The sequence below is a fragment of the Camelina sativa genome, chromosome 6, assembly GCF_000633955.1.
Source record: "Camelina sativa cultivar DH55 chromosome 6, Cs, whole genome shotgun sequence".
NCBI classification, from domain to species: Eukaryota; Viridiplantae; Streptophyta; class Magnoliopsida; order Brassicales; family Brassicaceae; genus Camelina; species Camelina sativa.
Window position 1 is genome coordinate 20,482,251 of NC_025690.1, and position 26,452 is coordinate 20,508,702.

At 37.5% G+C, this 26,452-nt stretch overlaps 7 protein-coding genes across 12 annotated transcripts; 1 reads left to right on the forward strand and 6 right to left on the reverse strand.

Annotated features, from left to right (window-relative positions):
* Nucleotides 2,374-5,889, reverse strand: LOC104792559 (WD repeat-containing protein 44-like). Its single transcript, XM_010518738.2, has 6 exons — nt 4,099-5,889; nt 3,852-4,009; nt 3,710-3,761; nt 3,532-3,614; nt 3,353-3,446; nt 2,374-3,242 (listed from the first exon to the last, which is right to left on the reverse strand). The coding sequence occupies exons 1-6, from the start codon at nt 5,810-5,812 to the stop codon at nt 2,566-2,568; spliced, it is 2,778 nt and encodes a 925-aa protein (XP_010517040.1). The 5' UTR covers nt 5,813-5,889; the 3' UTR covers nt 2,374-2,565.
* On the reverse strand, nt 7,205-8,509 carry LOC104792560 (protein FAR-RED ELONGATED HYPOCOTYL 1-like). 2 transcript variants are annotated; one of them, XM_010518739.2, is made up of 3 exons: nt 8,375-8,509; nt 7,539-8,017; nt 7,205-7,456 (listed from the first exon to the last, which is right to left on the reverse strand). In XM_010518739.2, the coding sequence occupies exons 1-3, from the start codon at nt 8,425-8,427 to the stop codon at nt 7,377-7,379; spliced, it is 612 nt and encodes a 203-aa protein (XP_010517041.1). In that variant the 5' UTR covers nt 8,428-8,509; the 3' UTR covers nt 7,205-7,376. The 2 variants fall into 2 exon arrangements, with proteins under 2 accessions (XP_010517041.1, XP_010517043.1); XM_010518741.2 differs by having other exon boundaries at nt 7,205-7,453; nt 8,375-8,498.
* On the reverse strand, nt 8,937-11,310 carry LOC104792561 (glucose-induced degradation protein 4 homolog). The gene is made up of 8 exons (XM_010518742.2): nt 11,200-11,310; nt 11,064-11,122; nt 10,007-10,150; nt 9,835-9,908; nt 9,694-9,748; nt 9,558-9,620; nt 9,330-9,457; nt 8,937-9,235 (listed from the first exon to the last, which is right to left on the reverse strand). The coding sequence occupies exons 1-8, from the start codon at nt 11,243-11,245 to the stop codon at nt 9,157-9,159; spliced, it is 648 nt and encodes a 215-aa protein (XP_010517044.1). The 5' UTR covers nt 11,246-11,310; the 3' UTR covers nt 8,937-9,156.
* On the forward strand, nt 11,438-16,493 carry LOC104792562 (phosphoribosylaminoimidazole carboxylase, chloroplastic-like). Of its 2 annotated transcripts, XM_010518743.2 has the most exons (18): nt 11,438-11,534; nt 11,652-11,677; nt 11,971-12,199; nt 12,661-12,882; nt 12,980-13,091; nt 13,172-13,234; nt 13,340-13,478; nt 13,772-13,827; nt 13,908-13,981; nt 14,079-14,226; nt 14,306-14,479; nt 14,602-14,689; nt 14,792-14,902; nt 15,098-15,195; nt 15,543-15,660; nt 15,740-15,834; nt 15,933-16,039; nt 16,142-16,493. In XM_010518743.2, the coding sequence occupies exons 3-18, from the start codon at nt 11,976-11,978 to the stop codon at nt 16,233-16,235; spliced, it is 1,923 nt and encodes a 640-aa protein (XP_010517045.1). In that variant the 5' UTR covers nt 11,438-11,534; nt 11,652-11,677; nt 11,971-11,975; the 3' UTR covers nt 16,236-16,493. The 2 variants fall into 2 exon arrangements, with proteins under 2 accessions (XP_010517045.1, XP_019102504.1); XM_019246959.1 differs by lacking the exon at nt 11,652-11,677 and having other exon boundaries at nt 11,452-11,534.
* LOC104699289 (nucleolin 2-like) lies at nt 16,612-17,706 on the reverse strand. Its single transcript, XM_010414614.1, has 2 exons — nt 17,227-17,706; nt 16,612-17,145 (listed from the first exon to the last, which is right to left on the reverse strand). Exons 1-2 carry the CDS (start codon nt 17,704-17,706, stop codon nt 16,612-16,614), a joined length of 1,014 nt encoding a protein of 337 aa, XP_010412916.1.
* LOC104792563 (protein CER1-like 2) lies at nt 18,072-21,476 on the reverse strand. Its single transcript, XM_010518744.1, has 9 exons — nt 21,372-21,476; nt 20,809-21,253; nt 20,485-20,704; nt 19,845-20,223; nt 19,656-19,763; nt 19,356-19,556; nt 18,837-18,935; nt 18,579-18,752; nt 18,072-18,391 (listed from the first exon to the last, which is right to left on the reverse strand). The coding sequence occupies exons 1-9, from the start codon at nt 21,429-21,431 to the stop codon at nt 18,206-18,208; spliced, it is 1,872 nt and encodes a 623-aa protein (XP_010517046.1). The 5' UTR covers nt 21,432-21,476; the 3' UTR covers nt 18,072-18,205.
* Nucleotides 22,142-25,036, reverse strand: LOC104792564 (L-type lectin-domain containing receptor kinase IV.1-like). Of its 4 annotated transcripts, XM_019246963.1 has the most exons (3): nt 24,096-25,035; nt 23,687-23,701; nt 22,142-23,506 (listed from the first exon to the last, which is right to left on the reverse strand). In XM_019246963.1, exons 1-3 carry the CDS (start codon nt 24,936-24,938, stop codon nt 22,331-22,333), a joined length of 2,034 nt encoding a protein of 677 aa, XP_019102508.1. In that variant the 5' UTR covers nt 24,939-25,035; the 3' UTR covers nt 22,142-22,330. The 4 variants fall into 4 exon arrangements, with proteins under 4 accessions (XP_019102508.1, XP_010517048.1, XP_019102506.1 ...); XM_010518746.2 differs by having other exon boundaries at nt 22,142-23,770; nt 24,351-25,036; XM_019246961.1 differs by lacking the exon at nt 23,687-23,701 and having other exon boundaries at nt 22,142-23,474; nt 24,040-25,035.

Genomic DNA, 26,452 nt, shown 5'->3' on the forward strand with positions numbered 1-26,452 from the left:
AAAAAAAAGTTTTAAGACGATGAGCTGTCACCTTCTCATCTTCTATTATTCTTGATTAGTACTTTTGTTTTGTTTTGTTTTCGAACAAACTTACCCCTTCAATAATTGACCAACAATGCTATCATACAATAATTGATCAACAAGAGGACTTGTACCACACGGTTTTGTTTCCTATGATAATTAAATTTTCTAGAACCTGGTTGATTATTATAAATAAATCAAAATTATTACTCAATTGCTAGTAAATTATGATTGTGATTAAGGTACCTTTATTGATCCATTTCTTAATTGTAAACAACTAAAACTCGAAAATCAATTCCGGATTTTTGATAGTTATAACTCGATCGAGTTCTGTAATCCTAAAATTTGAGGATATCCACTCTTTTATCCTACTCCTATATCACTTTGAAGTTTTTGGTGACAAGTTTGATGTGTCGAAGTAATATTAACTCACAAGTACATCAGTACGTGTGATTGGGCATCTTGAAAATAACCATTTGGTCCCTTTCGCCGTAATGATTTCATTGTTTTTCGTTCCTTCCTATGAACGGTTGCGATGCCCTCTGTGACTTTAGTGATTGATGAAAAAAACAAAATGCAAATATAATTTTTATATTATATATATTTTTAAATAATATACACTGATTTTCCCAATTAACCTTTTTGAAAATTTTATATCAAACCCTAAAAATTAATATAAAATACTTACATTTTACCACTGGATAAAATATGCAAATGCAGCTGTAAGTTTTGAAATTAAAATAAAAAGAAAAAAATACAACTGTCATTCAAGTTAAAAGATAATGTTAAATTGCACTCTTGTTATTGGTTATCCTTTAATATATTTGCGGTATTATTCAACCTAAGTCTTTTTTGTTTTCTATGTCAAAATAAGTTTTCAATTCCTACTACACAAGCTGTTTCTCAAGATTCTCTTCCAAATAGAATTAGTTTTCATATTAAGTAGAACCTCTATAAATTAATACTTTTAAAATTATAAAATAATAAAATTTTCCGGTTCTAAATTGGGCCGGTATAAAAAAATGATATAATTCAATAAAATAATAAGATAATATTTTTTGAAAATTCTATGTAAATATATGATCCCCATCAATATCATAAATTAATAATGATATAAACTAAAAATATATATAGATATATATATTTAAAAAACTTAGTATAATATGAATCTAGTGTTGATTGTCTATTTTTGAATTTGCATTCTTGTTGGAGTTCTTCGGTAATTATTCTTGTTGCATCAAAAATTTATGACGTTGTTTTCTTAAATCGTATCCAAAAATTATGGAGAGACAATACTAATAAAAAGAAATTTTTATTGTTAACGCTCATATATAATCTTTTTTATTATTTTCCATAAAGAAAATTTTCAAAACTATGAAAAATATATCTTCATAAATTAATATTTTATTAATTTATTGATAAATTAATAAATTAAAATCTCTATAAATTAATAACATTTCATGGTTGCAAATGCAATTAGACTTTAGTATTAATGAATTCTTCTTCTTTTTTTTTTTGGGTCAAAGTAATAATAATATCGGTCTCAAAATTACCAATTATAAATACTCCCTCTGTATTACAATAGATAATATTTTAGTATTTTCAAATAAATTAAGAAATATTTTAAATGTTTAGCTATAAATGAATTCTTTATATAATAACATATTTTATAATTATTAACCAATAGTAATCCATCAAACTTTTAAATTCTCATTTATTAATTTTTGAAATTTACAATTTATTAGCATTAATTGATTAAAGTATACAGAAAATCAATCTTCCTGATATAAGAAAAAATTGTAGAAAATCATATTTTATGATACAGAGGGAGTATGATTTTTCTAGATTGAGTCAAATATTATACATCCAGTTTGTTCTTAACCCCAAAACCTAATCTGCTCTTCCTATACTATAATAATTATACAAGATGGATATTGCTTTCGTTACATTCATAGTCCTCGCTTGTCTTGCTGCCATTCTTCTCGTATGTTGTGTCATCTCTGGTTGCAGCAATTGGGGAGAAGAGAAGTATCTGTCCGATGCTTTTGATCTAGAAAACAGTCAAACGGGAACAAAAGATATTCCAAGTTTGACCAGCACTGGCCATCATCATCAATCATCATGATAACAACAATGACGGTCATGACAACATCATCATGATCACATCATCGTTAATTTTCCGGTGGAGACTCTTCTGGTGGCGGTCATCGTTAATTTTTTTGATGATGTATCTATAGTAATTTACAGAACATTTGATTTACTTTCGTTTATTTTTTTTAATTTTTTTTTCGTATATTCCATTGTTTGTTATCAAATAGATGTAGAGATCGAGAAAACGCAGAAAACAAAAGAGGAGCAAATTGTTTTTGATTTCTATTTGGAGAACTACACAAATTTTTGTTTGTGTTGTGTTGATGATACAAATACAAAATATTTTGAACGTCGAGAGAGGTTCTCAACACTATTACAGTTTCTTTACGTACTCTACAAGAAACAAAGTTACAAGTCAAGAAAATAAACACTGATCGATTCGTTCCTTTTAAATCAAAAGAGTGTCGTTTGGCGACCGATTCTTCTTGGTAAGCCAAAGTTTTGATAAGATCTGATCTCGCCATGAACTGTAGCCGTTACAATCACCATCCCCCAAGCCGTTGGCTGTATAGTGTGTGGACCGTGGCCACCACTGTCGAACCACGACCATGAAGATAACCTTGACGATGTGTTTATTGATGGGGATTCCCCAAACCTTGATGAATGCTGCTCTGAACCGTTCATACTCGACGACGCGCTGCAGCTTCCCAGCTCCGGTCCCGCCTCTTCCTCTGGTTGCTGAGGACTCTGCGTAGCGACTTTCTTAGGCATAGGAGGTAACCCCGGTTTTTTATTGCGGTTGGATGTAGTTGGTGCTGTCGCAGAGGATTCTTCTCTTGTTGGTGAGCTTGTGGAGGATGAAGGCTGGCTTGAAGTGGATATGCGCTTTGAGTGGCGTTTAGAGTGAATCTGAACTGGTGGTGGCTCACCTCTTACATGACCGTGCCAAGGAACAGCGGCTGAGACATCTTTGCAGTGAAAATGTTCGTGTGATTGTGTCGTAACTGTTGATCTTGTCCGGTTACTGTCGTTCTTCCACAAGTAAACCTGCGAGTCTTCGCTCGCACAGATTATGTATTTCCCGTCCTGGCTATACGAAGCAGAGAGTTGGCTGCACGTGTTTCTAAAGCCTGTCAACAAAAGTATCAGTTTTTGTTTTAGTTGTTGTAAGCTCTCTGCCTATATCGATTCAAACAGCCGGTTGTTTGTGTATATCTAACTGGTGTTGTAGAGAGTTTACCTTTTAATTTGTGAATAACTTCAGAACCGTCTAAAATTCGAATCCGTGAATCAGCTGATGTGACAAGAACTTCGGATGGATTCACCGGGGAAAACTATATAATGCATCAACTTGTAAACATTTTATGGTTTTTTTTTCCTCAAGTCAAGGAGGAGGTTTGGTTTTTTAAGGACACGAACCTGAAAACTGGTGATCTTCCTTCTCGCTTGTGATTTCTTATTGCTCTGAACATCAGTCTGACTAGTTTGATTCAGCTTACAATCTGTTCTACATAAGAAGAAAAAAAAACGGGTAGCAATGAAAAGGAGTATTCAACTAGGAAGTGATGTTTTGAATCAGAAAGAGCTTAGGAAGAACCTTCTGTATCGTACGCACGGCAAATTCCTTTATGTGACCCGATAAGTGCACCCTTCAATCGAAAAAAAACCAAAATTTCCATCATTAGAAAAACGGCAATGGACTAGATTTTTAAGACTACTGCAAAAAACAGAGCAAATACTTGACCGTCTGGAGTGTAACAAGCAGCAGTGACCATTTCATGAAGGTCACTCCATTCCACAACATGTCGATCTTGTATGCTCCATATCCTTATCTTAGCGTCAAGTGATCCACTTAAGAAATAATTTTCATCCACTGGGCTGAACTGAATACAAGTCACTGTTGAATCAATGGGACAAAAGGTCAAAAGGGTATGCAGCAAATTATAGCTAGATGTAACGACCGGAAACAAAAGATGTTTATCTCACCGTAGTCATTGTGGGCAAACAATTTGAGACATGTTTTGGTTTCTAGATCCCATAACCTGACTGTTTTGTCCATGGAAGACGAAAGAAGAAGCTGAGATTTGGACCATGAAAGATCCAAAATAGCATCCAAATGACCCTTCAAAGAGCAAACAGGCTTATCAGAAAAGGAGAAGACGGTTTCAGGAACATGTACGTAATCCGGAATGTGATTGCTTCTTCTTCCGGAGGCGCTTTTTCCTTTCTTTTTCTTGTCTGTCATCTCATTTCCACCACATGATCTTTCCCCAGAGTCACAAAGCGAAGGGTGAATAGGAGTAAGACTCCCTTCATTCATAGACATCAGCTCACATTCTTGAACCTCCCACACATGAATGACTCTATCAGCTCCTCCGCTCGCAAGGTAATGAGCATCTTGACTAAACTTGATAGTCCAAACCGCACCTTCATGAGCTTGAATCTCTTGACACATATGCAAAGCACTCAATTCCTTATAAGACTTCCCTGTAGGCCTCACTTTCACCCACTCATTAGCTTTGCCATGTTTACTATCTTTCCCTTTTCTAGGACTATCCGTGGTGCTTCCATCGCTAACATCTTTATCCGCAACACGTAAACTCATAGAATGAGCAACACCTTTAATGTTCTTCAACAAGGCAGCTCCTCTTCTCTTACTCAACCTCACACTTTTCGAAAGATAGGAATTGAACTTCCTTAAATCCATAATAGGTTCGTAGTTAATCCTATTCACATTCTCTCTACGCATAAGCTCTTTAACCACAGGTGAATACCCCACACATTTCTCAAACTCCTCCAAAGTTAATTGCTTCCCTGTTTGTAAATCACTAAGCCTATTCCACATCCCATCTTCATCATACTCATTCACTATAAACTCTTTCCCTGTATCAAGATTCTTAATCAAGAAAAACGCACCAACCGCAGACGTCAACGCCTCTGAACCACCACCACCACCGCCGCGGGGAGCCTTACCGTTTCGACAAACAGCAGGGGATGATTGTCTGATCGGAGTTTGGTAAATCCTCGTCCGTGTAGCTCCAATTGCGGAATAGGTTCTCGTGAGACGCTGCTTTGAGACTTTCCCTAAAATCTCATCTTTCCTCCTTTTCTCAATCAAGAACCTCTCGATATCAGATTCCGATCTCGACCGAGCAAGCATAACCGGAACGTGGTCATGATGATGATCGTGATCTTCAATCTCCGGTTCACCATTCGCCATCTTCATCTTACCATTCATCTTCATCTTATTATTATCATCACTATTGATAGCAATAGCCGCGTTAGAAACAACGCGGCGGATGGAAACAGCAGCACTGACCATATCCTTATTGCTAACAAGCCCCATCCCGTGGAGAAGACGACGACGCCGTTCTGAAATCGATCCGGGAGCAGCCATCCAGATATCGTAATCAGGAGACATGGCCGGCGTACGGAACTTTCTAGAAGCGGTGGTTAAGGAAGAGACGGCGGAGGAGAAGGAGAGACGACAATCGTCGAAATCTTCGTCGTCGTCGGAGGAAGAAGAGGAATTAGCAGCAGACATGTCGAAAGCTAAAGCAGAAGAGAGACGATCATGAGTTTCGAAGAACCTATCGTTGTTGTCGTCTTCGTCTTCTTCGAAATCACCTAATCCTTCCCAGTTCATCGTCATTGTTCTCTTCCGATTCATTTTGTTGTTTCCTCCGTTTCTATTTTCCATTGATTGTCTTCTTCAACAACAACAACAACGAATTCGAAAATCTCCAGAAAATTGAATTTGAGAAACAGATTTTTTTTTTTTTTTTTTTTTTTTTTTAATTTTACTACNGGGAAAGGGGTAGCGTTATGGAAGGATGGGCAAATCGGGAATTATGGGGGAAAGTGTCGAAGACGTGTTTTCTCTTTTTGTAATAAGACAAATTCATCTCTTCACGTTCATTAAAATTAAGGTCGTGGAAGCATGTTTTGCTTCCGTCATACTTCAAAAGATCTAAAATTTACGTTTGGGTTCTTCGACTATATAATATATATAATACGAAACAAAATCATATAGATGTTAGTCTTTACGTGTAACCCAAATCTTTTTTATAAATATATATATATATATAACACTAATTTTAAGGTTTTTTTTTTTGTTTTATAACAAGTCTAAGATAGACATATAGGTGACAACAACATATGAATCGAGTTTATCGATCTTGAACTTCATAAAGGGTGTAAGAAATAAAAATGGAATTCTAATGGTTAAAGTAAGCTAAGATCAAAACAACACTTCAATTCCATATTTCATCCGGTTTATTTTGGGTCGGCATGTTGTGGACTAAGATACAACTAAATTGTACCATGTGTGTCGGTCCATACAAATAGATGTCAAGATTATAAATGTGACGAGGATAGCAGTGGAACGGGTGAATCTACCTTTTATTGCTGACCAGCATATGCCGTCTTGATCTCCTAGGCTAAGGAAATTTCACAAGGCATCTCCAGAGTAGAGAACATGCTCTTGAAGTAAGCATCCTAGCCAGTAGCCAAGCTATATATTTATACTCCATTTGATTCAACAAACTCTTTCTAGATGTTTGATGTTTCTCACTTTCTCATCACTTCTTCTAGTTATGTTTTGCTTTTAAGCCTCAGTTTGACCCATTAATGTTGTTCTTTTGCTTGTCATGCAGGACTTGGAATTTTATCACCCTTAAGGGAGTTGTGGCTGCCCGTGAATGTCGTTCTCGTTCTGATGATGCTACTGCCATCCGACTAGTGCTAAATCGTTTTAGAGATACTGCTCGCATGGAACAGAGGACATGAAGAAGAACTGAAGAAGAAAATTAGAACGTGGCATACGCTGTTGTTCTTCTTCTCTAAGGCATTTTCATATTATGAATGGTTTGTTGTTCTACTACTCCTAGCGGGAAACGGTATTTATATTAACCGATAATACTTACGGTAACTCTCCTTCATTACAGGAACATAATTAAGGAAGGATCTTAGTTACTTTCAAGATCATCAGATTTTGTGATTCTAATTACTTTTATATCTGGTTTAGACATAAGAAAATATGCCTATTTTTTTGCAGCTAATCAATATCTTGAAAGTTGGAAAACTATAGAGCTGCAATAATTTGTTTGTTGCTTTTATCTGTAACATGTTTACAAACATTATTTCAAAGAAGCTCTCTAATCAGTTTTGAGTAGTTTAACCTTGACAAGAATCAAAACAGAATGAGTACAGCTCTCTATGTACATCTTCATATATATATTTTTTGAGTCTTAACATTTATTTCGTCACAACATTAGCGTTGAGAAATATTGTTCAAATTCTTGATCAATTGTAGGCTTCTTTGTGTCATGTAGAGTAGAATCTGCTGCACACATGAGAAACCTAGTTAGTGAATTTTCCGGTTCAGTGAATCAATATGGTCAAACCAAACACCGGTTTTTAATTACCTTGGTTAACAGGCCATCTCCCAGAGGACAGAACAAACTTAGCAGCATTACTACTACATCCTTTAGCTTCTTCTTCTTCTCCTTCATCATCGAGATAGAGAATGTTTTCAATGTCTTTCTCTGAGTAATCCTCTAGTTTCTGAGTCCCATAGATGAAATCAAGATGGCTTTCGAAACAGGTCATCTTCTCTTCGCCCCTGCACGATCCAGATGATTCCTCTTTCATCTCAACCTCATCATTGTTACATTCCATAGAAGTTGTTGAGTTCACACATGACATGGAATACTCTGTATCAATCTCCGATCCACCATTGGTATTGTCAGAACAAGCAACATTATTGGCGAAGCAAACGTGCTTGGAAAGAGGTAATAATGATAACTCAGATTGATCTGTCTGAAATTTCCTCTTCTTGCTCACTTCTTCAACTGTTTCCATTTTTAACGCATTTTTACTACTAGTGATGATCATGTGATGGAACCTGCAAAAGAAACCGTGACAGAACAACTCATATTATGATTAAACACCTAGTGGATGAATCTTAATTCTTAATCATCAAACATATGAATCGAATTTATTGATCTTGAACTTAATAAAAATGGAAACTTGTAAAATCTCAATGATCAAGTAACAACAATTCAATCATATTCAACAGCTATGAATACATATATAGGTTTGCTAATCAATCATCATAAAGAATCTTATTATGTTTCTCTAAGAAACTTGAGAAGAAGCATAAGTAGAAAATTTGATCTCTAAGTTAATTAAACACTAATTTTCCAAAACACAGAGATCTCTATAGAAAAGGGTAGTAAAACAAGAAGAGGAAAACTGAAACCTGTTAATCTCAGATGGCTTCTCGTCGTTGTTAACTAGTTCCACTTCAGGCATAGATCGCAGAGAGAGATAAGAGTTGGAAGCTAATTGTTTTTTTTTTTTTTTTTTTCTCTTTATGCTCTTTCCCCTTTCGGAGAGTCGTAAAATCTGGAAACTGCAAACATTTTATAATGTAAAAATTAATCATCAAAGAGTACGACGCTCAACGTAAGAACGTGAACTCCACGGACCATTTTGAATCCGTTGATCTCGTCTTTGCGGGGTTTGTGTACTACACGGCGAAAAGCATCTTGGGTGTTGGAGAGGTGACCCATCTCCCTTTCACGGGACCGTTTTTTTTTTTTGTTTTTTTTATCTTTTTTTAGCTTTTCGCTCCATACGATATTGTAATCTTTTTATTTACTATTGTCCCATGACGATTTTATGGGATTTGGATGAGGTCTATTTATCATTCTATTTTGACATCTAGTTATGATAACTATTTATCTTTTTATTTTTCTAAAAATAGAATAAGATTTTAAATCAATTTCAAACTAATTTGGTAATATTTTTGAGATATATGATTACTAGAAATGAGATATGACTTAAAACATTAGATTGTACTATAATGACAAAAGAGTATTTTAGTTCTTACTGGTTTGGTCTGCTATCTAAGCAAAAATATCCTACTATAAATAATCTTATAATAATTGACACGTCATAATGTACTGGATCACGTGCCTCGCATGTGCCCACCAGTGTATCATATGGGATTGTCTGATGATTTTGGCTTTTCAAGTTTTATCATTGCAACTCGTAAGAAGAAAAGCTGAAACCAGATCTTCCTTCGTTTACTGTTTTAAGCTCCAGCTTCTGAAACGGACTGGCCAAAATAATAAACATTTTATCAAATTTTCTATACTTCAAACAACAACAACAAACAGATTCTAGTTTTGTAAACAAACATGAGAACTAACCTGCTGTTTGGATCATAATAGAAACCGCTGATGGATCCGTCACTGCAGGAGAAGCATACGTAGTAAAATCCAGCTATTGTTAGTCCACAATCTGTGCCAACATTTACAAAGTATTGCTCTTTCCATCTCTGCACCGCAAGTAAATAAACCAGAGTTGCAGGCATTATATGGGACACTTGGAGATAAACTGTGATGATCAGTATTGATAGGAAAAACTGAGAGTTGTACCATAAATATATAAGGGTAATTGTTACGATCCAATTGCCTGCCACCGTCAGACTCAACTTGACCCTGCAGGATTAAGCTCAGAACGTTGCTCAGGAGATGTTACTACCCTCAACAAGTAAAGTTACTTGAGTGTTACCTGAAGAGGCGAAAAAGATGGGAATTTTGACCAATGTCTCATATCATCTTCCCTCCTGTGACAACAGAAATTCAAAACTTTCTTTTACTATAAGAAATCACCAGTTTCATAACTTCAAGAATAAAAGATGATGCGACATACGTGGCTTCCCATTTTCCGGTGTAAAAAGTATAATTGTTTCCATCAACGATTTCCCCTTCCCAGAATGTTATGACCTGACACACATAACAAGAGTTAAGAATCCTTCCTGTGATTGTGTTCCAAGAGGAAGTAACATGAAAGACAACAAACGAGTAAGAGTGTAAGGGCTTACAGGAGTATCTGCCATGGGAACGTTTAGAGCTTCCATGGTGCCACAAAGATAGCCATGTTCAAGGTCAATTCCCTGTATCTGGACGTTAACTCTCCAAGCTTCCTCCTTCTGTTGGTTAGAGACATTTTGCGTACCAGAGAATGCCTGCAGCATAATAACATGTGCGTATGCAACAACTTAAAAGCCCTCATTTTTATGTTCATTATGAATACACAACCTCTCAGAGCCAATACATGTTCTACAATTCCTACTAGGTATAAGTGCACTTGGATTTTAACATACATGTCAACATGAAAAAAGATATCAAGCCAGTCAAAGCCACCTTCTACTTCATATAAAAAAAATCAGCAGTACTCTACAATCTTTATGCAGCTAGATCATTGGTATAAGTTGCAGATCTAATTAGAAGAAAGTGTATGGCCCCATGATGTTTGGTGCCTGCCTATGAATGATGCTTTGTGTCTAGTCCAAACAACGAGGCACAAGATCTTTAAGTTTTTTTTGTTGCTTTTCTAAGTAGCTAAAACAACATGAAAATTATAACTTTGCTTCCCGTCTTAAGTATCCCCACTCCCACAAAATTAACATTAAGTATATTAACAAACCCTTATGAAGCAGAGTTTCTAGAACTACCACAGTCGATCAACAGAAAATTAGCTATTCTAGTGATTTCAAGTAGTCAGAACCTCTCAACCCTCAGAGCAGCTTCACCTTTACAGATAAGAATACCTAAAGATAGTCTTTATTTGTATATAGGTAGGTATACTCAGATTCTGCTTACACATAAGGCTATGTTCATAAAACGAGTGTGCATACATAACCACAGATGCACAAGCCTAAATACAAGAATTTTAGTTCCTTCAATACTCCCACGACCTCTTTCTATGGTCAGACATGAATAAAACAAATTTGTTAAACGAAGAGAACAGCTTGTGAATCCACCAAGTATTAAGATTTATCATCATCCCATTACAATCCTAGAAAGAAATTTCTAGTTTTTACACAAAAGATTTATGCAAAGTAACATTTTTTTCTCTTCATTGATAAATCGTTTTACCTGGCCAGCGCCAAGAAGTGAACTAGGCGGAAGTTGTGATCGATTCCCAGGATCAGTTCCTAAATGACAACAATTTCGAATGAGCGAGAGAACCACAAATTCAGGAATGGGAACAAACCAAAGAAGCGATAAAAACCTGAAACTTGAGGAGGCGTGCTGCTCTCAACGACTCTCACCGGCATTTTCTTCCCCGTCCTCCTCCTCCTTGCCCTCTGATAAAAATCCGATCTTTGGTGCGACCAAATCAAATTATGGAGCTTTAATTAACGAGATGGGATCGAACCGATTATACCCGGTTCGGTGTTCTAAACCGAGTGAAATTATACAGCGGGTTAGGCTTTTCCGGTTTACTCACCACTAGAAGAAAGAAAACCTCACAAAAACCTTTTCTCCCTCCTCCGTCAGACCGAATCTTCTCTCTATCTCTCTCTCTCTCCTCGCCGGCGCCTCTGAATTCTTCGACTTCCGAAGGTAAAGTTATTGGGGGTCGATTACAAAGGAAGAAGCTTTACTTCACCTCTATTATCGAACTGACTTTATAAAAATCTAACGTTTGGACCTGACTTCTCTACTCTTCTCTTTGTCTAGCCACTTCTGTCACCATTCACCACCAGGTTTGTCTTCTACTCAATTTGAAGCCATTCTAGAGTCGCAAGTCGTGGCTGTAATTGTTTTAGCTGTTGACCTTTTCTTGCTTCGTCCATTAGTTTAGTTACTGACTCTAAGAATGTTACTTGAATCTATTCACATTGGTTTAGCTATTGATATTGAACTAGGTTTGCTTGAGTTCATCCTCTGTTTTGGTCTACCATACTTTTTTCATGTTACTTAATTGCATACTTGTGAACGGTGCTAAAAGCTGTATGTTCTGAATGTAATTGTTCCAAAGTTTTTTTTTGTATTGCAGTTTAGATGTTGCTTCTGAAGCCAAGCACAGCTGCTGCTCTTGTCGTTGGCAATACAATTCCAGTCCTCCATACTCCTCGCTTCACCTACAGAGTTAAACCTTTTCCAGTGAGCAGAACTCTGTTGTCGCAGAGTTTGACAATGGCAAATTTACAGAAGCTTCCCACTTCGTCATCTGGGAAACTGAATCCGGTGTTAGCATGCAGCTCTCATGAAGCTTCTCCTATCAGGTACGTTATGTCCCCTGTATTTTGGATTTTGTGTACACGACATCCTTTAGTTTGGATATACGCTTAATTAGGTTGCAAATTTTATGTGTGTTTGAGTATAATGGTGTCGCATCATAATCATTTGTCTCAAGTATGTGTATGTTCTTGATTCTTATTATTTGCTTGTCTACTGTGATTAGGGTGGTTAGAAAGATAGACAAGAATTGATCAATTAAGCTGTTGGATGTCTTTTATTTAAAACTAAAGATCAATTAAGCTTGCATATATTAATCTTTGGAAATGAGGAAAACTTTCTCTTTTCTTGTAAGTGTCATGGACTTCAGAAATTTCATAGCTGTTGTGGTTAAGATTGCATCACACCAATTGCAATGAAGCAAAATGTTAAGAAACTACCTGTGCTTCCCTGCTCGTTTCTCAATTACTATGAACTTCTAATGTTATTTTTCTTTTCTCTTTGAAAGTGAGAATAACGAGAATAAACATGCCCATGGAGTTTCTGAGAAAATTGTTGGAGTTCTTGGGGGTGGACAATTGGGTCGTATGCTTTGCCAAGCTGCTTCTCAACTGGCTATTAAAGTGATGATTTTAGATCCTTCAGAAAATTGTTCAGCAAGTGCATTGTCGTACGGTCACATGGTTGATAGCTTTGACGACAGTACTACAGTAGAAGAATTTGCAAAAAGGTCTTTTTTTTTTATTTTGTTCTTGAATGCTTCAGGTTCCCAATTCTTAATTTCATTACAAATATTGATGGTTATTTTTGTTTATTGTCGTAGTTAGATGTGGAGTCTTGACTGTAGAAATTGAACATGTTGACGTGGAAACATTAGAGAAGCTTGAGAAACAAGGAGTGGATTGCCAACCGAAAGCTTCTACTATCAGAATAATACAGGTTTCCTAGTCTCTCAACTATTTTCATCAGATGGAGTTTTCCCAGCAATGTGATTTATACGAGTCAGTTTGATGTTCCAGGATAAATACATGCAAAAAGTTCATTTCTCTCAGCATGGTATCCCACTTCCAGAATTTATGGAGGTTAGGCCCTTGTTTATGCTTTGTTGAAAGAATTCACTCATGAAGTTCTCCATGAATCATGATGAGTTTTTTAAATAGTTTTACCCGTAAATCTCGCCACGTCAGATAGGCGATATTGAAGGAGCAAGAAGAGCAGGTGGACTTTTTAGTTACCCTCTTATGATCAAGAGCAAACGATTGGCTTATGATGGACGTGGAAATGCAGTTGCCAACAACCAAGATGAGCTTTCTTCTGCTGTAACGGGTAAACCCTTAACTAACCATATGTAATGTGGTTTCACAGTATCTAGTAACAGTCGAACCAGTTAATCGTGTACTATGCTACAGTCATTGTGGAAACAAGAAATTATGAGTTACATGAACAATAATGCTCTCATGTGAAACTAGCAATAATGTTTTGAGACAATCCTTGACTTTTTATTCTTATTAAGACCTGTCACCTATGTTTGTAATAGATATCCTAATGACATACCTTTTAGTTCTACAGTGTAACCTATATTTTCCTGCTTTTGCGTCAATATTTTTTCTCTTTTCCAGCTCTTGGAGGTTTCAGTCGTGGTTTGTATGTTGAGAAATGGGCACCTTTTGTCAAGGTAAATGATGATGATAAAATTTATTTGCTTTATTGACTTATTGAGCTCTGACGTGTAGAATCGGCTATATAAAATTTTAGGAGTTAGCTGTTATTGTGGCTAGGGGAAAAGATGGTTCTATGGTTTGTTATCCCGTTGTTGAAACTATTCACAGGTAACTCAAAACTCCACCAAAATATTATGTATAAGATTGAAAGATATGGTACAAATTTTTACTTTCTACTACTAATACACCTTGAAATACACTCTAGGGATAACATATGCCATATAGTTAAAGCACCTGCAGATGTGCCTTGGAAGATCAACAAACTTGCAACCGATGTTGCGCAAAAGGCTGTTGGTTCTTTAGAAGGCGCTGGTGTTTTTGCAGTTGAGCTGTTCTTGACAGTGGATAGTCAGGTATATTCATACATTTTAGGAACTCTACCGTTTCTATTTATTTTCATTTTTAACTTATCAGAGTTTTAGTTCCTCTCAGATCCTGCTAAACGAAGTTGCACCTAGACCACACAACAGTGGCCATCAAACGATCGAGTGCTGTTATACTTCACAGTTTGAACAACACTTGCGGGCTGTGGTTGGTCTTCCACTAGGTGATCCGTCAATGAGAACTCCAGCATCCATTATGTACAATATTTTGGGAGAAGATGATGTAATTTCTGTTTGTCTTTACTTTGTCGTTTGAAGTTTCTTGATAACAATACCCATTCAACTATCTTTTTATCCGTTTAATGAAGATGTTGTGGCCTTTGGTTTCAATTTTTCAAATTTCAGGGAGAAGCTGGTTTCAAATTGGCTCATCGGCTAATTGCAAGGGCTATGTGTATTCCAGGTGCATCTGTTCATTGGTATGACAAGCCAGGTTAGAATTTTGTTCCCTTACGGTTTTCTTGTGGTGTGTTGCCAGTTTTTGTGAACGACCTTGATTACTCACAAAGCTTGTACGATAAACTCTTACTGTCAGAAATGAGAAAGCAGAGGAAGATGGGTCACATCACTCTTGTTGGGCAGTCTATGGGTGTTTTGGAACAAAGGTTACATTGTATATTAAGTGAGCAAAGCCACCAAGTAGATGGTCAGTTTCCATAGCATCATCTGGTACCTATATGTTATAGGCTTTTAGTTTCCAAATGCCTTCAGACTTAACTTACCAAAATCTGTTGTATAACTTTTTTGTGAAACTACCGCCATTTTCATGATTGTTGAACCCTTCATGAGTTTTCAAAGTATCTGATAAAAATATTTGTTGCTTGTTGTTTATACATTGCAGAGACACCTCGTGTTGGTATCATCATGGGTTCAGACTCGGACCTTCCTGTTATGAAGGATGCTGCCAAAATTCTGGACCTGTTTGGTGTGACACATGAGGTAAATTTTAAGATCTGCTCTAATAATTGAATTTGGCACGACTTACATAAGGTAATTATAATCCACTGAAGGCAGATATAAGAAACATGACATTTGTAATTTGGTAAAACTAGTTGTGAAGAAGCTCAAATATAGTCCAGTATGTCAGGTCTTATGTATAGTACATACTCTGTAATCAAAGATATGCATTTCCCAATATTTGGCCACATTGATAGTGGCCTCAATTTTCGGAAGCAGCTTCTCCTGTCAAATATGAAGGGTTTCTTCTTCATGTTTTATTACAACAAAATTCATTGCCTCAAACTGTTGCAACCTGAATGGTACAATATGGTATCATTTGCTTACAGGTAAAGATAGTTTCTGCTCATCGCACCCCGGAGATGATGTTTACATACGCAACCTCAGCTCATAGTCGAGGCGTTCAAGTTATCATTGCAGGTGCTGGTGGCGCTGCTCACTTACCAGGTATGCCTTTAATATGAAACTCATCTTGTCCCTCCCACAAGATTGTTACCGTAAAGGATTGGATTTTCTTGGAATTTAGGTATGGTTGCTTCACTCACTCCTTTGCCTGTGATTGGTGTCCCTGTCCGTGCTACCCGTTTGGATGGAGTTGATTCACTTCTCTCCATCGTTCAGGTACACTATTCATTGCATCATAATTAACTTCAGCTATATGAACCAATTTAGGTCTGTGATTCTTAAACCTTTCCATTTATCTTCTTTTGTTACCAAAGATGCCTAGAGGTGTTCCTGTTGCGACAGTTGCAATAAACAATGCGACCAACGCAGCCTTGCTTGCAGTCCGGATGTTGGGAATCTCTGATACTGATCTTGTCTCAAGGTTCTTTTTCTTATTTTTTCTTTTGTTACATAGAGTCAGATAGAACAAGAACTAGGGAACCTATTATAAATGAGATACGTGGGTTTTGTTTGGTTGATTCAGGATGAGTCAGTACCAGAAAGACATGAGAGATCAGAACATGGTTAAAGGAGAGAAACTTGAGAGAGAAGGTTGGGAATCATATTTGAACCAGTGAGTGTGTTATTGGGAATGAACCATCACGATTGATTTTGCTGCAACGAAGATCCTAAAGAGTGATCTGAGAGTTAGCCTCAATTCTTGAGTTAGTTTTTGTTGTTGTAATTGTTATTGACATTCGCTTTAAGACTAAAGCTTGGGATGTAATTGAGTTTGTATTTCCTAGATGTCCATGAAAACTTTTTAACACTTTAAAATTGGATTTATCGGTTCATAGATTTCAATGTAATAATAAAAACCGAAGTAAGATAAACAAGTTGCAATGTATCGAAAGTAAAAAAAAAAAAAACACCAAAGAGCTTCATCTTCTTCTTCTTTAACAGTCGTCGTCGTAAGAGAAGGTAGTCTTCTTACCGCAGAATCTGATCAAGTAGCTAGGATTTTTCCTCCTGCTGCTTCAGATTAGGTTCACGTAGAAGGTTGTCTGCATACCAAAGCTTCTCTACAAGGTTGTACTTGTATCGGATTGGGTATGGAGCTCTCTCAGCCACGTCAAGAAAAATCTTACTAAAAAAAGATTTACGATAGCGCAACATTTGACCATTCTTCTGTTCAAGCGCCTTGTCTGCTTCGTTAGCAGAAGCAAACTCAACAAAACCACAGCCCACATGCTTACCCATGCGGTCTACAATAAGTCGAACACCAACAACTTGTCCAACATCTTTGAAAAAAGAGATGATATTCCGTGTTTTAACTTGAGAAGGGAGATTGGAAACAAACAGCGTCTTTTGTCTTGCTTCCTCATCAACATCAGCAAGTCCTTCCACTGGGCTTTCTTGTCCAAGGCAGTCTTCGTAGCAAACCTTGTGATCCAAGGAATACTTTGGTAGAGGGTATAACTTCTTATTAGCCACATCAAGGGTTATCTTGCGATTGAGCAAACGTTTACCGTTCTTCTTTTCCAGCGCCTTTTTTGTTTCATGATCAGAAGCAAACTCAAGAAAGCCATAGCCATCATGCTAACCATCTTGTTTCATAGCAAGTCGAACATGCACCACACCTTTGAAGAAATCGATGATATCTTGTATATTAGCTTGGCGAGAGAGATGGGAAATACAGAGCGTATTTTTCATCAAGTCAGCTTCATCGTCTTCCTCAACTAAATCGGGAGTGTCGTCACTAAGTCCTTCCATTGTCTCCTCCTGATCATCATCAGACTTGTGCTGGAGACTAGTAGGATCAGCAAGAGCAAGTCCTTCCGTTATTAATGTCTCCTCGGATATTTCCTTAAGTTTCTTCAGCATGGGTTTGGTCTCCAAATCATCATCATCTTCCAGGATTCGCTTACCAAATAAATTAGCCTCCTGATCATCATCAGACTTGTGCTGGAGACTAGGATCATCAGCAAGTCCTTCCGTTAATGTCTCCTCGGATGTTACCTTTTGTTTCTTGAGAATCGGGTTGATCTCCAAATCATCATCATCATCGTCATCATAATCCGGCTTTCGCTTACCCAATAAATTGCCCATGGTGAAGATGAAAACAGCTGCGACGGCTTATAATTTTCTGGTAAAGAGTTGAAGAAGAGCAACTAGCAATATTAAGAAAGATCTCCAAAACCCTTTAGCCACTCTTTGAATCTATCTCTAAGCTATTCTATGAATCTCTCTGCCTCTTCTACCCTAAGGCCAAAGCGTACCTCTTATATTTATACTAAATAGGATGATTAATACAACAGGCTTTTTTCCTCTTCTAAAACAAATAGGAATTGACAAATTTCCTTCTTCTTAAAGAAATATAAAATTGAACAAATAGGAAATTAACAAATTTCCTTCTTCTTAAAGAAATAGAAAATTGAACAAATAGGAAACTGACAATTTATTTTATTGTTGATTTCAAAACTAAGTTTTGATTTATATTAGTTTTTTAATGGATTACCAAAAGCTACAAAGTTTACTTCTTAGAAACTATATTTTTGACGAATTAATTAAAATTAAACAATTAATTAGTACGAATTGTTGAATCCCTCTAGGTCTCGAAAGATGGAAGAAGTACACGTAGAGGTTGGAAACCATTTCGAAGAGCAGCTTCCCAAACCCTGGGAGAATTAAGGACTGAATTGTCGAGACCGCACTCGTGTTCCTCCCACCCTTCTAGCGAGTGTACTATCCCACCAACTCTCCATGCACTCATCACTCTCCTCCCCAGCCAATTCTATATATAGACACACAAATGTGTTATATATAATAAACACTTGACACGAAACGAAAATGTTCTGTTTGTGTTTGAAATTTACGTTTAGAGCATGGTTAAAAATGATTCGAGCTGTGTGTTAGGTATATATATATATATAAAAACTACAGAGACTATTTTACTAAACTGAGAATGTTTATGTACGTACCTCACAAGAATCAATGTTTTGGGCAGAGTGAGGGATGATCATAGCCGGAGTGGTATGGTAAACGCAGTCTTTTCGTAGTTTGTCAGGAGGAAATTGAGAGAAAGGAAGAAACAGAGTTCCTTCTTTTGCCATCTTCTGCTCTTTTGTGCTTACCCCATCTCCCACCAACCAAATCTACATGATACGTTACATATTTTGTTATGTAATCTTGAATTTATGTCACTATTAATTTAATGTCATTTTGTAATTTACGCATACCATTGGATTGTAATTGGTTGTGAGCACCAGATTTTCCTTACAACTATCGTCCAAGAATTCGGCGAGCATGGAGTGCTCTTCCTTGCGTAACACCATCACCTATTTCATACATTGAGTAAAACCGATCATAATTTTCTCTCAAATATGAATCATAATTTATTAAAAATGCTTTCAAAACTGTAAATATCTTAGGCAATTTCAAACACAATCCTAAGTAGGCCACGTGACATTTTTTTTTTTTTGGTGGAAAAGCCACGTGACATTGTTTACGTCTCAAAAGGCACCTATTAAACTATCAAAGTATTAATTAGATAGTGGCATAACGTTTATATATGGATACTCCATCGACTTTATCTACGTTCGATCCTATTCTCACGCGAAATTAATTATAGAATAAAGTCAAATCTTTTCATTTCTTCAGTCCAAAATCCAAATCATTTTTTGTTCAAAGGGCCCATCCAAAATTCCAAATTAAAACCTTTGTTCAATCTTTTTCATTTAATAAAAAGTTAGGTGTACCTTGATAGCATTTTGGCAAAGAGAAAAGACAATGGCACGAGCAACTTTTGTGACTTGGCCTCTAAAGAGAACCTCTCTGGTCCGAACAGGAATGCTATGAAGCACCACCTCAGCTGCAAGACTGCTTCCGTCCACAATCCTTATCTTTAGCTTTGGATGCTTCCTTACGTACATTTCTCCATACCCATTTAATTCTTCTCCCTGAGTATATCAATAATTAGGATTTATTATATAGAGCTGATGATAAAACTTGCAAACATAAGAATAACCAATATAATTAATGTATTAATAATTGCATGCCTGGTTCAATAGCCCCAAACTCATTACTTTCACACCCTTCTTCTCCGCTTCAAGAATAGCCGATTCTATCATTTTGTTGATACATTCTTTCTGCTGCTGTGACATGTACTGTTGATTGGCAAACACAAAATATTACACGACGTGAAACTGTTTGATGTTTAAAGATTTGAGAAAGAGAAAGAGACTTACATGAGAAGGGAACTTGGGAATAAGGTGGGTGTGAAGTGTGAGATCACGGAAGCGGTTTCTCTCGAAGACAAAGGTTCGAGAAGAGAAGGAAGTGAGGATGAAGGAGAGGATAAGAGTGAAGGGCTTCATGAGGAATAGGTAAAACCGGGAAGAGAGCGGGTGCGAGGAGAGGGAAGCAAAACCGAGACGAAGATGGTAAATAGATTCGACTGATGTTAGATGGGTCAGATGAATCGCGTCAGGCTTTTCTTCTTCTTTCTCCAACGATTTTTCGTACAATGAGTCACTGCACTCGTCGGTAGTCCCATACATGTAGTCGTACATTGGCATGAATAGAGAGTAGTTCGTCCGGAATTGCGTATGGTGGAGCGAGTGAAACCTACAAATATTTTAGTCACAATGCTTTTATGTTTGGTAACCAAAACTTCTAATGTTTTCAACATTTCATTAAAATTCATTTGTAAACTGTAAACGCAAAAGTCAAACGGTTGTTTGCGATTACAGTTTACAAAACTATATATTTCGAACATTACTTTTTAAAAATGTGAAAATAGTATTACCACACAGAAATGTAACGCGTTCAAAAGAATCGTGCCTGGTAATAGTTAATTTACTATTCTAGTGGATTTAAAGTACTTACGAGGGAGTGTAGCAGAGGAACTTGAGAGGAGGTAAAAGAGAGAAGAGAAATCTCGGAATGAGCTCGAAGTTGCAGTGACCCATATTGTTCATAAAATCAATGTAAGTTATGTATAAAAAAATGGAGACGACCGAGGCCGTCCCACACAACAAAGTCGTTACTAGAGGTAGCCCCAAGATTAACGTATATCCGATGTGCTCTGCAAATGGATGTACCACCGCTGCAATCAAGACCCATATGGTTTAGAATTTGTCGCACATATTAATAAAAGTATGTAAGATTAAGATAGTGAACATATTTATTCTCGAAATGTTATGTACGTACAAGTGATCGGCTCGGTGACAATGGAGGAATGGTGGTGAGAATGGTAGCGAGAGTAGAGGAAGTGGTGGTGAAGTGCTCGATGAAACCAGTAGTAGATGAACTCCACCGGGCCAGCATGGAGAAGAGCGACTAAGATCAATCCATCGGTTCGCCAGAAGGGAAGGGTATCGGTCCCTAAGACGTACACTTTGGCTAAGTATACAATGAGAGAGTTGAAGATGATCTGATCGTCCCAGGATCGTTCTCGGTCGACTTGGTCAAACTCAATGGACTTGTTCAAGATCCGCTTGGTTCCTTTTGCAGTTTGGTACCGGGACAAACTTATCCATACTTGGCTATGAACAATCCTCCACACCGTCATGGCCACTACCAAAAGTTTCTCGTAGTCTCTCATGGTTGCATATGAGTAGATGCTGTCGATAACCAGCGGGGCTAACAGCAAGTACTTCAATATATTTATCCAAATTGTATACAAACATTATGACTAATGAGTGATATAAGAAAAGGTTTATAAATGGATGTATTTGAAGATGTTATAAAGCAAAAGAGGCAATGAAAGAGACCTTAAAGCTTCCAAGAGGTGCCCATGGCCAGTCCGTGAGAAAACCTGGTCTCGACGCCATTTTTCTTCCGCACAATGATGGATGACTACTCGGTCACGTCCTTCCAACTCCTTGTGTGTGCGAATGTTACTATATATATACAAATACATGCGTAGTTAGAATAGAGGACATCACATTGACATGTGAGGCACATGAGACTTCCTTTTTCCGAAAGTCTAAAAGATTCTAAACCCAATATTTAAGTTTAACAGATAAGAGATCCCGTTTTATTGGTGAGGAGTTAGTCCTGGATCATTCTTCATTAAGTCTCTTGAATCGACACGCTTCCCAAATACTAAGCTATTCATTTGACTATACAAAGTTGGCATAATCCAATTAGTATATGAAAATTTTTCTTACTGTTTTCATTTTCTTTTCATCAATTGGTTCCTTCTTGGAAATTGGTACACAACAATTTTCGATTATCTGGTTTTTTGGCTAATCAATCAGTAACTTTCAGATCTTCATTCCAAAATCTGCGTAGATAAGGGGAAAATAATGGATTGTGGATTTAATTATGACAAAAATTTTAACAATCAAACATTGACTGAGCCAATTGGGCAAAAGCAGCACTATCCTTGTACCCTGAATCACTTCGGAAAATCCACTTCTGTCGCACTAATCTACTTTAGTAATCATTTAACTATGATAAACTTCTATTTGTAAATACTAAATGATCAATAAGCATATGTGACTCTGTTGTACCGTATCGTTTTACTCGTTCGTTCATATGTTATCATGTGGCCATTATATTCTTAAGACAGTAGCTTCAACATATGCTGAAGTATATATACATGGTCTCATATCTCATCCAAATAGTCTCTACATATCAAAATGCAAAACACACAAAAAAGGTTCAAAATATTCAAAACATCACTATCGACGTAAATAGCATAACATATAACTTCAAAACATCCCAGTCATCTCCCTCCCGAAAGTTGAGAATCAGCAATGGAAGATCCACCAGTAAAACCTTTAAAGACGGAGGAGGAATACGACATCCCTAACTCACTAAATCCGTCATGAACCCCAAACATCATCCCAGTCCCGGACAAGTCCAACGGAGACAAATCCGGTAACTTTGCATCTCCTCTTAGATAATGTAACACTTGTCTCATACTTGGTCTAGCCCGTGGGTCGGAGTGAGAGCACAAGAGACCTAGCTTCAGAACCATTTCAACCTCTTTCTCGTCATATTCTGAACCCATATTCGGATCTTTAGCAGCCAAGATGTTTCCTTTGTTCCACAACCCGAAAACCCAATCCACTAGCAAGAACGTCTCATCAGTCTCATGCTGCATCTCGATAGGACGTCTACCGCACGTGACTTCTAGTAAGAACGCCCCAAACGCGAAAACATCTGTAGCGGTCGTGGCACGTCCTGTCCGAGTGTGCTCAGGAGCTAAATATCCCAAGGTTCCAACAACATGCGTGGTCTGAGGATCCGACCCGTGATCATACAACCTAGCCAAACCGAAATCCCCTAGTCTCCCGTTAAGCTCTCCATCTAACAAGACGTTGCTGGCTTTGACGTCACGGTGAATCACCACTTGTTCCCATTCCTCATGGAGATAGAATAAGCCAGAGCCAACACCTAGAATAACCTTAATCCTCTGTTTCCAGTTAAGCGTTACCTCAGGAGTGTTGTACAAGTACTTGTCTAAGCTTCCATTAGGCATGAAGTCATACACAAGAAGAAGCTCACCTCTCCTACGACAATAGCCCAATAAAGGAACTAAATTCCGATGACTCATCCGACCAATACTCACAATCTCAGCCACAAACTCTTTCATCCCTTGTCGGGACTCATGCGAGACTCTTTTAACAGCAATCTCCAACTTCGTACCTGGCATCACACCTTTGTAAACACTCCCAAACCCACCAGATCCAAGAAGATCCTTCTCCTTAAACCCTTTGGTCGCGTAGTACAAATCCTTAAACCTGAATCTGTTCTTCCCAAACTCTTTTTCCCAATCCTCGAGCTCCTCCGCAAACTTCCTCCTCCTCCTCACGATGTAAAACACGAGGAAGATGAACGAGAAGATCAAAAACAGAGAAATCAACGGCATCCCGATCTTGTAAAAGTCTGAGATCTTCTTGGGCACGAACCGAGGAAGCTTCGGGAGTCTTGATAAAGCCAAAGGTGGAGCCTTTTCGTTCAACCCGAAACTCCAACCGAGAACATAATGTTCAGACAGAACAGAACCTGTCGCAGAGGAGAAACCCACATACATATCTTGAAGAAGAACAGAGGAAAGATCCCTAACAGCCGAAACAAGCGGCTTTAGAGGCTTATCCTCGTTGAACGGAGCCATCGTCACATCGATTTTATTACTACGACCATCGTAGTCAACCCAAACCTGCATCGGCTTACGACTGATCAAACTCAGGTTCTTGAACTGAGCTTTCTCATCCCACCACCCAGCGTAAGCACTATTCACAGACTTCAAACTATTGATATCGATTCCGACATGGTTATCGTCAGTATCATTGAANGGTCGCGTAGTACAAATCCTTAAACCTGAATCTGTTCTTCCCAAACTCTTTTTCCCAATCCTCGAGCTCCTCCGCAAACTTCCTCCTCCTCCTCACGATGTAAAACACGAGGAAGATGAACGAGAAGATCAAAAACAGAGAAATCAACGGCATCCCGATCTTGTAAAAGTCTGAGATCTTCTTGGGCACGAACCGAGGAAGCTTCGGGAGTCTTGATAAAGCCAAAGGTGGAGCCTTTTCGTTCAACCCGAAACTCCAACCGAGAACATAATGTTCAGACAGAACAGAACCTGTCGCAGAGGAGAAACCCACATACATATCTTGAAGAAGAACAGAGGAAAGATCCCTAACAGCCGAAACAAGCGGCTTTAGAGGCTTATCCTCGTTGAACGGAGCCATCGTCACATCGATTTTATTACTACGACCATCGTAGTCAACCCAAACCTGCATCGGCTTACGACTGATCAAACTCAGGTTCTTGAACTGAGCTTTCTCATCCCACCACCCAGCGTAAGCACTATTCACAGACTTCAAACTATTGATATCGATTCCGACATGGTTATCGTCAGTATCATTGAACTCTGTACTCCGGATCGTGTCCAATTCCACAGCAAAGACATGGTTAGTGTCATTACCGTTGTTTCCTATGTTGAAAAGACCCAAGTATTGGCTTGGCGTTGCGTCAGGGAGACCTGGCTTCGGAGCGACGACGAAAGCTATGCCGTGGCCGCTGAGTATGTCGATCTGAGGGTTGATAGCGAAGACGAAGGTGGTGGAGAAGGAAGAAACGGTGCCGTTTTGAGAATCTTTGAACCGGATTGGTTTGGTATAGAAAGCGTGACCGGTTTTTTGAACGGTTGTGTTGGTTAGCTTCAAGAGACCGTTTGGTGTGATGGTGGTGATCCCTTGGATTGATATGTCCTTCTGTTGATTAAAGCCGTTGTTGTATATGAAATTGAGAGTCTGTGAAGAAGATTTTAGGGATTGTGAAAGGAAACAGAACAAGAAGATGGTGAAGAGCTTCAAGAACATGGCTACTACTACTACTAACTCTCTCTTACTTGATTGCTTCTCTGTGTTTTTTTTAAGAAAGAAGAAAGAGAGACAAATTATTTATGGTGAGGAAGAGAGTGGAAAAGTCGTCAAATCTTTTTATTTACATTTTTTTTTAATTCTTTTTCTTAGTTTGTTTCTAGAGAAGAGAAAATAAAATAAAAATAATCTTTTTTTGATTATTTTCCTTTGGTGGGGGATATGCTCGTGATTGAGAAAATTTGATCAAGGTAGGTGATATGTGTTCCAACTTCCAAGATTAATTGCTTAATTTAACTCTCTCTCTCTCTCTCTCTCTCTTTGTGTGTGTTTTAAAATAATCCATTTTATATACTCCGATACCAATAATTAAATCTACTCGTTCTATCATATGATCATTATGTTTGTAACCATAAAAAAAAAAGATGTACTAGTATTTATGGGTAATGATGAGTAGATTCGACGGTAGCCATAACAGTGACTGATTTTATTTATTTGAGATAGTAAAGCATATGAAGTCATTACTTAAAAGGAAAATTGATTATGAATTAGTTATGCTCATGAATTTGATATTTTAACCAGAAATCTCCTAGTATAAGAATGTCTGAATGACATCAGAAACCACATCATCATACGCTGTCACGTATCCAAGGGAAGGAGTATTTCGAGTAATTAGTGCTAATTAAAAATTATTGATTTGACTTTAGGCTGTACTGCTGCCTCTATGATATTTTCTTTTTTTAGAGACACAAGACTTACAGTCGTCTAATAAGTCACAGACCCAGGTCGTCTAATAAGCCAACTAAATACAACGAGTTTCGAACATTTCCTCTAAGTTTAATTGTGAAAAAGATATTGCAAGACACGTACTACCAATCAAATGTGAGAATCTAATTTGGGCATATTTGTGGACACAACAGCTTTGATGGTTCTCAAAGTTCCAGTTCCTGCCCGCCGCTGTCATAGCTCCCTTAGTTTCTTACATATGTTTACTATTCGTCTAGATGAAAAGTGAATTGTATGGCACTTATTCAAACTAAAGTTAATTTGTAATCATATTCCCATACCTTTATATACCAGCGTTGTTTACAAGAATGATGATACCATGAGACATTTTTTTTCGTATGCCATCTCATAGTACCATGTAATTTAATAGTGTAGGGTACTGCATTTTACTTTTATCTGTTTTATTTTGAATAATGAATGAGGTAGATGGTGGGCTGATACTGGAAATGACCTTAATGACAAATTTGGACCCCATGTGACAAATGCACAAACTGGTCAAAAGTTTTAGACTCCAAAGAGGTCCACCCTAGTAATCTTGGAAGTTTCTGACTGACTGTATAATCTTTGATTCTTGAAGTCAACCATGTGAATATTCTCTTCTGATCTACTTGAGTTTTTGCGTTATATTGTCATTGTCCGTATGCTAAGTGCTAACAAAGTCTTCTCTCCTTGCTTTTCTTGTGGTTCGGGAAGAAGAGTTTGCCACCGACGTGTGGTGCTTGGAAGAA